The sequence below is a fragment of the Mus caroli genome, unplaced genomic scaffold (genome assembly GCF_978045245.1).
Source record: "Mus caroli unplaced genomic scaffold, Mus_caroli_1 scaffold_9, whole genome shotgun sequence".
Lineage (NCBI taxonomy): Eukaryota > Metazoa > Chordata > Mammalia > Rodentia > Muridae > Mus > Mus caroli.
In genome coordinates this window covers 6,754,480-6,766,506 of record NW_028227264.1, presented here as the reverse complement: position 1 = coordinate 6,766,506, position 12,027 = coordinate 6,754,480, and the positions used below count along the sequence as shown (strand labels likewise).

The following is a 12,027-nucleotide window of genomic DNA, read 5'->3' as shown; positions in this document are numbered from 1 at the left end:
AGAGATTTGTCCAAAACTTTAGTGGAGAAGAGAGTAGCAAGGCAAGAGCTTAGGGTTTTTTCCCTTATTATTACTTATTATTATATTATTATTGTTAGTATTATTATTAGTAGTAGTAGTAGTAGTTTTTTTGGTTTTTAAAAATTAAATTAATTTATTTTTTATACTCCATATTCCATTCTCTGCCCCCATTCCAATCCCACACCTCCTTCCCACCACTCCTGTCTCCTCCTGGATGCCCCTATCCCCCAGCATACCTGACCTCTAAACTCCCTGGGGCTCTCTAGTCTCTTGAGGGTTAGGTGCATCATCTCTGAATGAACACAGACCTGGAAGTCCTGTACTGTATGTGTATTGGGGGCCTCATGTCAGCTGGTGTATGCTGTCTGTTTGGTAGTCCAGTGTTTGAGAGATCTTGGGGGTCCAGATTAATTGAGACTGCTGGTCCTCCTACAGGGAAGGAAGGACCTGGAAGTACAAGGCCAGAGAGAAGGTGAATGTAAATGAGGATGCAAAAAACAAAACAAACTGCACTGTACTACAGTGTAGACACCATGGTAGCTCTCAGCCCTTTGGATATCTTAAAAAGTAACTCTCGTTACATAGGTACAGAGTTGTTGAGTTGTTTTTTTTTTTTTTAAAGGCTTATCAGGAGGCAAGAAAAAATTGATTGACAACATCATTATGAAAACTGAAATATTCAGCCTGCTGTGTGCTTTAGGTATGGAAGTTTACAATGCTTTAAAAGTTTTCTTGGATGGTTTTTAAATTTCCCATAAAATTTATTTTATAATCATTTTCAGTTATATAAGGGATGTTGAGTAGGGTGGGGACTACCAAACCCAGGGGGAGGGAGAGGAAGGGGGAACTCTCACAAGTTAAAAGCACAGGACACTGGCTTCCGTGGTGTGCTCTTTCCACTCCCATGGATGTCTGGTTTTTAAATAAAGATAAAATCCTTTGTGTTCTAATTCTAGCATCCAAAGCATCCACTCCATATAGTGTGCATTCAGTGAGGGAGACATCCACTTGTCTGTGCCTGACCCTGTCTCCTGAAAGCTGACTCGGGGATTCAGAAAGATCAGAAACTGCCAAACTCAGGCCACTCAGGAGACAGAGGCAAGAAGGTAACAAGTTCAAGGCCAGCCCAGGCTACATAGTATAAACTCTCACAGGAAGTTAGTCATCCTGAATTCCTGTGGAGAGTGAGAGTCACTCCACTCTATAGCAGTATTCTCTAGACATTTAGTTTAAAAAAGCAAAAACCTTCTCATAGTCTGTTTGGGACTTATTAACTTGGCAGGTTCCTAGCATCCAGCCTCCTCCACAGCCCCCTAGGAAAGTGTGAAGAGGCAGGCAACAAGAATGGCCAAACTTACCTGGCCATTTCAGGGTCCATCTGGGATAGCCAGGAGCCTCCAGGACACTTGTCTCTTATAAAATGTTTGGCAACAGCATAGTGAATCACAGGGGACATTTTTGAGGCCCAGGAACTCTTTCTTAAGAGTACAATGACCCCGCTGTCTGGAGACACCACTTGGAGTGGTGACTTTCTGACTCTTTGTCACACAAATCTCTGAGGCAAGAAGCATCATCTACCACAGTGATTCATAAGTTGGACATCTGCAGCGGCTCTTTGACGAGAAGGCTGGTCTGTATCACTTTGCTGCCAGTGGTCATCTGGCAGAACGTCTCCGCAGCAACCTCACTGGTGCCATTGGCCCCCATCAGTACACTGATATTGTACTGGCTAGTTTTGTGTCAACGTGACGCAGCTGGAGTTATCACAGAGAAAGGAGCTTCAGTTGGGGAAATGCCTCCATGAGATCCACCTGTAAGGCATTTTCTCAATTAGTGATCTAGGGTGGGGGTGGGGGGGGCAGTGCTTTGTGGGTGGTGCCATCCCTGGGCTGGTAATCTTGGGTTCTATTAGAAAGCAAGCTGAGCAAGTCAAGGTAAGCAAACCAGTAAGGAACATTCCTCCATGGCCTCTGCATCAGCTCCTACTTCCTGACCTGCTTGAGTTCCAGTCCTGACTTCCTTGGTGATGAACAGCAGTGTGGAAGTGTAAGCAGAATAAACCCTTTCCTCTGCAACTTACTTCTTGGTCATGATGTTTGTGCAGGAATAGAAACCCTAACTAAGACAGATATCAATTCCCATCTTCTCTCTGGGGATATCGGAGATGAGCTTCAGCCATTGGGGGCCTCATCTACGCCCTTGACAGGGGTGGTCCCCAGGGCCTTCTTGGGCTCCCTGCCTGTGATCTCATCGCAGATCTTGAGAAGGGACTGGTGGGGGATGATGAGGACAGTGGTCACGTTCTCTCGCAGCTTGTGTCCTGGGAGATATTTCACGTTTTTCGTGGTCATTGTTGATATTATGTCCGTCAGCTTTCTCCTGTTCACGGTCTCTTCAAAGACCACATCTTTACGGTGGAGGAGAACTTCTGCAGGTCCTTCACGTTGCTTCCAATGATTTTTGCAACAGCTGATTCACAGTTCCCGGAGCCCAAGATGCACACTTTCAGAGGCGCTGCTGTCATGGCCAAACTGGATCGCTTGGCCGCTGCACACAGCCTTCCTTTCAGGGCCAAGCCCGACGCTGCCCTCCCAGGCTGGCTGCTGAACTCTTTATTCTTAAAACTAGCTAGGCACATCCCCGTTGTGTTTTCTTTGGTATTTAGATGCTTGTGTTTTGTGATTCCTCTCAGTTCACAAGTTATCAGGAGCAGCAAGTGAGCATCCTCAACTTTTATTATCAAGAGAGCAGTCCCTCCCCTGCACAGTGCAGGGATATGGTCCATGACTGTTGACTTGAATATATAGAAAACAGAAGAACTAGTTTGGGCGAGAAGCTAATTACAATTCTGGTTTGTGGAGTTAATTGGTCGTGAGATGTTCATATTTATCTGCTCCTTAGGAAATCTAGAACTTTGGATTCAAAACAAAAGAGATATTCTAGGGACAGAGTAGCGTTTGATTCCTTCTCTGAGTCTCTGAGTTACAAGGGAAAAAAGCATAATAAGAGAAGTTTGAAAATTCAGGATGGTGTTCTACCAAAGAGGGACAAAGGAAGAGGCTCGGGGTAGCTGAGGCCCATGATTGCTGGGGTAGGGGAATCAGTGGCTGGTCATCACAGCCACGGAGGTGCATAGCAGGAGGACCAGTGCCCAGTACCACAAGGTCAGAATGAAACCAACCAGAGATAGCAGGGTGGGCCTGACATCTTTCTTCAATGTAGCCTGTCAACGTATGTTGTTACTGCAAATGTATAACATTTTTCTTTTAATTATTGAAAACATCTCGCGCCTCCCATTTTACTTCATTGTATCAAAATGCCCGAAGAAGGAAAAAAAACATTAGAATACAATAGTTTTAAGAAAAGTAGAATCTATCTGAATCAAATTATATTAAAATATTTTGTTTATAGATCATTCTGTACTGGTAAAGAAATTTTAAAAATTGTGTGTGTGCAGGGTGCACATGAGTGGGGATTCCTACAGAGGACAGGGGAGTCAGAACCTCTGGACTTGGAGGCAACAGATGGTTGTGATTCACAGGTAGATACAGAAAACCAAGCCTTGGTCCCTGAAAAAACAACCAGTGGTATCTGTTGATCACTGAGTCACCTCATCAGTGCCCCGACTTCCCACCCTGGGCTTGCTTTTATTAGCTAATTCCTTTCACTCAACATGAGTTTCTCTGAATAGAGGAGTGTTGTGTGTTTTCTATTTAGAACCTGCACATATATTAAAGAGAGGCACAGAATTTCCACCACACACACACATTCACATCGTTTGTTTCAGAGTCTGCATCTCCCACTTCACAATTCCAGGAGGAGCTGCAAGATGTATGAACATAAATGCATTCAGGGTTGCACAATCTATCATTGAGCTCTTATTTATCACCTAGTGTCTTCCTGGTTGGATTTCCATTTTAATGTACACTCTAAGGTTGTTTTTTTTTTCTTTTTTTGTCAAAAACAATAATAATAATCCTTGTCTCCATTAATCTAGTGGCGCTTCTGAAGAACATGGCTTCTGGAGAACAAGATCTTAAATTTCTTCCTTTATAAGTTTTTATATTTTATAAATCCCCCATGGTGATTCTCACATCTTCCTTTTACCAACCAAAAGCATAATCACTTGGATTTTTCTGGAAAGAACGAAAGAAAGAAATTGCCTTAGAGTCATTTTCTATTATTACCAGGAATAGAATTAAATTAGTGCAATAAAATTTAAGAAAGTCCCCCTTTCAAATTGAGCCTCTGTGCTCATTTTTTTTAATTTCTTTTTTACTTGAAAATTGCTGCCACAAAAACTCCATAACCAGAAGAAATTTGGGGAGAAAAGAGTTTATTTCTGTTTACAGGTTACAGTTCCTTATGAAGGGCAGCAAGGAACTCAGGAGAGGAACCTGGACACAGGAACTGAAGCAGAGATGGTGCAGGAATTATACTGACCAGCTTGCTCGCCATGATTTGCTCAGCCTGTTCACTGACGCAGCTCAGGACTGCCAGCCAGGGCAAAGAAACCTCTAGAGTTTGTGATGCACTTGTGTTAAAGCGGGATCTATTAGAGTAGCCTGTGACTGTCTGGTAGGCCACCAGTGAGTGTTTTTACATGTAAGAGGCTGAGAACCACCAGTGTTTCCTAATGCTGTAATCCTCAGGTCCTCATGTTATGGTGACCCCAACCATAAAATCATTTTTGTTGCTATTTTATAACAGTAGCTTCTGCTACTGTTATGAATCGTGATGTAATGTAAATATCTGATATGCAGGTTGAAAACCACAAGGTCAGGTTGGCCTTGGACTCTGTAGCTCAGGCTATCCTTGGACTCTTGATCTACCCACCTTGGCATCCTGAGTAGGTGGGGTTGTAGTCTTGTGGCAGCAGACCATGCTCACCTTCCTTTGCTTTTGTTTGAGTGTATGTTTCCCTATTTTATTGTTTTTTATCTATCTATCTATCTATCTATCTATCTATCTATCTATCTATCCATCTATCTATCTGTGGGGGTCGGTGTGCACTTGTCATGGCTTGTATATAGAGGTCAGAACCACCAACCTCAACATCCCTATCAGTTCAATTGGTCTATCAGGGACAAATGGCTGAGGCAAGCTTGTTAGGGGTGCCAGGACAGGCTAGGGCCTTAACAGTTCTGGTAATACCAACAGGGTAGATCAGCCACCCATTCTCAACACACTAGTTAAAGAGATAAGAAATAGTGAGATGCAGAGAGAAGTTATTTAACCCATGTGGCCATTGTGGGTAGAGCAGATAAAGAGGTCTCCATCAGAAGTCTCTCTGTGACTGACAGGGGCTTTAGGTTTAAGCAGAGAAGGGCTGAGGCAAGGAGGTAAGAGGTAAGCAGTCCTGCTCCAAGTAGAGTCTGTTGATGGCAGTCTTCTTGGTCCCGCAGAGCTTGTTATCATTGTCGTTGCTTGAGGGGAACAATCTGGTTCTCAAGATCTGATCACTCTTGCTCCAGGGCCCTCAGTTAAGAGTTCATCCTGTAGGCTGGCCCAGGAGTTGTAAGTAGTTTCTAATTTTTATTATAAAGATGTTTGTCTATTGGTCCTATTCTTCAAACCCAAAGTGGTTCAAGAGGAAGGGCTAAGGAGTCAAATGTATAACCAGAGAAGAAAAGCATGGTATTAGTGAGACCAGCACCCGTGCTCTCCACTCCACATAAGAAGGAATCAAAATGTTCTAGCAAATATACAAGGTCCCATTGCCTTCCAGTCTCCAGGAACTGAGTATGTTTCGGGGACACAGATGCCCCTGGGGTCAGAAGTCTGGTTTCCTAACTCTTGCTTGGAGATAAACCCTCACCTGGGAGCAACTGTTTTGTGCTGAAGTCAAATGACTTTGTTGTTGTGATTACATAAGCTCTTGCCTCAAAGATCTTTTATCAATATCCTTTTACTTGATGGAAGTTACGTAACTTAATTTTTAAGTGCTAAGTTAACTTTGCTTAGTCTGAAAAAAAAAAAAGAAGAAAAGAAAAGGTGTTCTCAAGCATTGCCATGCTATCCAGCAGAGCCATGCACCATTATTTTTACCTCAAGAAATTCTGGGTCATCTTTGGGGTGTATTTCAAATGTAGACTATTTGGAGATAGATAATAGGACATGGAAAGTCCTTTCGTGGGATTTTATTCTCTACTACAAATATAGTCTCTTGTTCTCCTCTTGGTGACCTCTAAGCCAAGATTCCAGAACATTCTTTACCCCCTTTGTTCCCTTGCTTTAAGAAAGAAAGGCCTGTTATAATAGCAAGCCATAATCTAATGGCATCCCACTGGTACTCCCCACTGCTCCTTGTCACTCCCTTCTTCAAATATGTTGTCACACATTAATATAACATCTACAGCCCAGGCCTGTTAACAGAAACCCCCACCCAGCCTGCCCCCCAATTAAGGTGCCAACCCCACCCTTCACTGCCACCACTGAAGAACAGATTGCCTGTTACATCACTCAAGCCCATTATCCCCCTTCCTCCCTGTGGCAATGAGGCCCTTTTAGATGCTTTCTGCTGATGGTTTAAGCAGAGGCAAGACATATTTAGCATTTTAAGATTAATATTATATACGCTTGACTTTTACAAGGCTAGACACCCAGGGGACTGACATTTAATAGATGTTAATGGAATTTAATTTTTATACACATTAGGTATGAACATTTATCTTCTAAGTAAAATAGTATGGATAGGATGGAACCTTATGTAACACCAGGAAGATTTCAAAACAAAAAAATTTTTTTTTCATCTGGCAACCTTGAATCTAGTTACTGAGCAGAAATGCTGCTTTTTGGTATTTAGACTTTAAAACCTGAATATAATTATCATTAATTACACTGAGACTGTCAGTGTTAACTTTGCATGTTCCATAGTTATTATCATTGCAAAATAGTTCTGAAGTGGTATTTAAATAGAAACTTTCTCCCCAATCTATTTCACCAGTAACTTTCATTTAAAGAAGAGTTACTGCTTCCGATAAATACAAAACCATGTTAAACCCATGAACCAATCAAACCAAAGAGTCCAGATATATTAAATAACAATTATTAATTGTTACTAAGTATATTATGTTAATAATATATTAATTAATAATCAGCAGTTTACTTTTTGCAATTTTTTTCTTTAATAAAAAAAAAACCTCTAAGAAAGCATTTTCCACCAAAATAGCTTGCAAAAAGAAAAGGTATTTGTCATGGTTCATGGTGTGCGTTATCTTGGTGCTTTAAGGCTAAGACTAGGAGGAGAACCAGGAGTGTGATAGCCACTTTAAGAACAAATGTGTGTGTAGGGGTTCTGAATGCCAAGGTCCAGCTTCACACTCTCTGGTGTGTTTGCTCTTGGAAGCTAAACTGGGTCAGACTTGGTTAGTGCTTGAGTGGGAGAACACATAGACAAAACAAAATAAAACAAAACAAAGCAAAACAAGCAAACTTTAAAAACCCAGCAGCTAAATTTCTGTATGGTGAGATCTCTCCAGTTCCTGTTAATGAAGAAACACTGTATGCTTGGTTTTTGCTTTGGTGTCTGGTACTGTCTTCTCAGTATACATTGACGAATAAATACAATTTTGACAATAGCCACATAAAAGAAGACAATGCAGTACAAGCCCAAGAGGAAAAGATCTGGGCTCTGTCACATACGTGAACTTGGGTAAGAGACACATGCAAACTTCAGTTTCCTAGACCTCTATTTTCTCTATGTAAATTAGGATTCTGCATTTGCTATAGAATGGCCTTGTAGCTCCTGAAGGCTTCTAAATCTTAAAATTACCCACTGTGTGTGTGTGTGAAAATGGTGATTGGCTGCATGTACACGTGTGGAGGTCGTAAGTCAGTGTCTGGAGACTTGCCAGATCTCCACCAACCTTATTTTATGAGAAAGGGTCTCTCTCTCACTGAACCTGGACTTTGCCACTTGGCTCTCAACTATCCCTGGGTTCTGCCTATCTCTGATCTCTCCCCCTCCCACCCCTAGAACAGGCATTACAGCCCCTTGCATCCAGCCTAATTTCTTTTAGTTAGACTAGGGATGTCTGGACTCAGGTCTGGTCTCAGGATCTGAACTCCGTGCAGCAAGTTACTCGATCCACCAAACCATGTACTCTCCACCCCTCCCCCATCATTATTTTTGCCCTTTCATTCTGGACTATAGCCAGGAGCCTCCGTAGGAAGCAGAGACAAGTACAGACCACAGAAGCTCTGTATTTGTGACTTCAGAAATAAATGAAGTCTACTGGGAGCCGCAGTTTCACACAAAGACTTGGACAAGCATGGGAAATGTGTGCAAGAGAGGAAAAGGAGAGGTCAAAAGAGAGATTTTATTTATGACTGATTAACAAATGATTAATTCATAAAAAGCCGTTCCCTCCCGAGAGCACAGGATCCTTTAGTTCCTAATTGGACAGTGCCCGGATCATAAATATGGGAGAATCCCTGTTGCCTATGGCAGAGGAGGGGCTTCAACAAGACAGGCTTGTTCTTGTCTCTATCCTGATTTACCATATGACCTTGGGCAAGCCATTCATCTTCCTCCAATACAGTTTCCTTAATTGTAAAATGGAAATAAAAATACTCACTGGCTTGCTGAAGAGTAACGAGACAAAATGAATGCCCTGAAGCTCCCGGAGGGAAAGAGGCTGTGTTTGAGAAAGCAAAAGACTATTAAGTAGTGTTATTGGAGTTTTCAAACAAGTTGAGAAAGAAAAGCCAGGGCAATAAACTCAAGAGCTTGTAAGTTTCCTTTTCTAACCACACAAACAGCAGAAATAAATAAGAGACTCGGCTTTTATAACCAGCCCAAACTTTCCTGCTGGTTCCTCTCGCAAAGGCTAGGGAGCTGGAGATCCAGTGGCTGGAAGCCTGTCCCCGAGTTTCTTCTGTCTTCATAGTTCTCTACCCTTTCCTCTACAGTGACCAGACGAGGAGGGAATGTTTCACAGATGGATCTTCCCTTTTTTGTAAGATAGCGGATAATACTACTAATAGCCACATATATTTAGACATAAATGCAGATTCCTGGCATGTAGTACCAACTTCCGAAGAAGCATTTTCAGAGAACTTCTGTTCCCTTGAAGCATACTTGTTTTGAAAGTCCTGCAATATCCACCTCTCCAAAACCCAACGGTTTTCATGACAAAGCATTGAGATATAAAGGTACCCGCGAGGACATTATCTGTACTTTAAGAAGGCAAATAGGAACCAAAAAGCCCTCTTCTTCCTTCAGCTGAACAAAACAAGTTTGGGACTTGGGCAACGCCTTAAAATTCCAGCATTTGGACACAAGAGGGCACTGTGAGCTTGCTTTGGCAAGGGACGGAAGGCAAGTTACAGTCTGTGCTAGGTAGGGAGGGTCGGGGCAACCCAGAGCATTGCTCCAGGACCAGAACCATAATCTAGCGTCTGGACAGGGAAAGGCGGCTGATCTAGGACTGCGGGCAGACACGGCTCCGTGACTACCGCGTTGTATTAGTCTTCTTCCCAAGCAGAGGGTTCTTCCTGGTAGCTATTTTTCAGTATGAGACTTTTGGATCCAGGAGCTTGGGACTCAGCATATAGGCCCCAGCTACTGTAGAAATACGGGACGCATTTTGGGTTCACCCATATCAGGTATTTTGCAGACCATAAAGGAGAGAGAGAGAGAGAGAGAGAGAGAGAGAGAGAGAGAGAGAGAGAGAGAGTTTGATTCTCAGTGTCTGTTCCAAGAGGGGTTTAAGCTTCACTAATTTAGTGGAAACGTGGCACAGAGAGTCCCTTACCCACAGCCAACGGTCCTGGAGCCAGGGAACACCACGGATGGGCAGTGCCATCATCAGTGTTGTGCCTAGAGACAGGTAGGGCCCCAGAAGGACTCTTACAGGAAGGGTATTGGCCAGGTCTAGCTCTAGAGTGAAGCTGAGTGTTACTTTTGTGAAAAGGAAATTGTTGCTGCCTGCAAGGTTTCTTAAGGTTCTAACTGCTTCCCCAAAAGATCAGATGCAGTGAAAAGAGGCCCAGGAGCTCCGGGGGTCGCCCTCCTCCTCCTCACTCCCCCGCCTCCATTCAAAGCTGGGACATGGGCACCAGGAGGAAATCTCCGTTAATTTTTTCACTCCCATCTAGGCAGAAGTGCTAGATGCCCTAGTGTTCTCTTTAACACAGCTGCGTGGTGGTGTATGTGGTGGTGTATCGATTAACACGCGACCCTGGGGCAGAGAAGGGGGAGTCGGCTGTGGTCCCTGTCTCAGAGTCAGAAAACCTCTCTTGTCCCTAGGCAGGGAGTCACCTGGGGCAGAAGAGCTGTAATGCGAAGTGAATAGAAAGCAAAAAGGCAGGGAGAGATTGAGGGGGTTTGACATAACACGGTGTGCTTGTGTGGCTGGAAGGAAGGTGGGGGTGGGGAGGGATGCCGATCAGGTAGGGATGCGCTGACCGAGGAGGAGAAAGTAACAACCCACCCCAAACTTTCGCAGGTCAGATGGTCTTGGAGGGAGAGGCAATCGGGAGCAGCCGTGCCCCTCCCGACACCACCCGGTGTGACTAGTTGTAGCGAGGAGGGGCCTCGCGCCCATCAGGCTGGACAGTCCCCACGTCGCTCCCACCCTGCTGCCAAAACGCAGCTGCTCGGGGCACAGAGCGCAGCACCACAGAGACAGACACGCCGCGCCTGTGGAGCCTTAGCAACCCGCTCCTTTGAAAGGACATTCTACGTGCATCGGGAAAGGAGAAGGGACACTGGACTCAACAGCTTCTCTCAGGACCAGTGACCGGGTCCTGCCCTTGGACACCCAGGCGAGAGTAACCACTGGCTTGGGAACTGAGCGAAGAAAAAAAATCTAGGGGTTTGGAGAAGTCGGATTCAAAAGAAATGTCGAAAGATATCCAGGGCAGCCACCGGAGTCCGGAAGCTTAATAGCCACCGGGTCACCGTGACCCCGGGAACGACAGTGACTGACAAGCGCACAGACCAGGCGCTCGCCATCATCCACGGGTCTGCCCGCTGGAGCCGCCTCCACGGAGTGGGACCCGGCTGCAGACGTCCACCGAGCCGGCCAGATAGCGACATGCAGCGAGCACTCCCCAGACTGCCCCAGCTGGGGAACCTCCTGGGCGGCGCAGCGCGACGGTGACCCGCGCGGGTGCGAGGGGTGTGCCCGGCCCCGCCTGCGCGCCCCTCCCCGCGGTGGCCGCGCATCCAGGGGCGGCGCGGAGCCGAGCCGCTCGCCCAGTCGCCAGTGCCCGCGAGCGCCGCGCCTGCTCGGGGAATCCACTTCGCCGCTAGACGCTCCTCGTGTTCTCTCGCTCCCTTCCCGGCTGCTTTCTATGGCTCTGACTCTGCGGCCGGAGCCTAACCACTAAGGGAGAAACTTTTCCTGCTGTTTCTTCTCCCCACCCCTTTCCAGGAGAGGATTAAAAGTTGCAAGAACTGGTGCCGCCCGTGTCACTTGGGTACTCGCTGGTGAGTTCCGAGTCTCAGCCATGTGCACCAACATAGTTTACGAGTGGCTGAAAGCGTTACAGCTCCCGCAGTACGCTGAGTCCTTCGTGGATAATGGCTACGATGACCTGGAAGTGTGCAAGCAGATCGGAGACCCGGACCTGGACGCCATCGGGGTGCTGGCTCCCGTGCACCGCCGGCGCATCCTAGAGGCTGTGCACCGGCTGCGGGAACAGGATGCGGCCGCTGCCGGCCTCTACTTCACACTTGAACCGCAGCCCGTGCCCCCGGCACCGCTGGTGGAAGCGGTGCCCCCAGGCCGCCGGGGGGAGCCATGTGGCAGCTCAGCCCAGGGCACTCGCGGGGACCCCCGTGGCCAGCCGGGCGCTCCCCGCAGCAGGGAGCTGGTGAGCTACCCTAAGCTGAAGCTGAAGATCATGATCCGGGATAAGCTGGTCCGCGATGGCATCCACCTGAGCAAACCCCCATACTCGCGCAAGGTAAGGAGGCGCCGCCAGGACGACCTTGGGCATGGCGGGAGGGAACCAGGCCTGGTGCTTCTGTAGCGGCTCAGCAGTCAGTCTAGGTGA

At 46.1% G+C, this 12,027-nt stretch overlaps 1 protein-coding gene and 1 pseudogene across 1 annotated transcript in view; one reads left to right on the top strand and one right to left on the bottom strand.

Annotated features, from left to right (window-relative positions):
• Positions 1–12,027, top strand: part of Samd5 (sterile alpha motif domain containing 5) — an 89,056-nt gene that overhangs the window by 26,761 nt on the left and 50,268 nt on the right. The window contains exon 2 of the mRNA XM_021175243.3: positions 10,473–11,937. Within this exon, the coding sequence (XP_021030902.1) occupies positions 11,479–11,937 (459 nt within the window). The 5' untranslated portion in view covers positions 10,473–11,478. The remainder of the gene's footprint in view (positions 1–10,472; positions 11,938–12,027) is intronic.
• LOC110303407 (glycerol-3-phosphate dehydrogenase 1-like protein pseudogene) lies at positions 1,501–2,545 on the bottom strand (annotated as a pseudogene).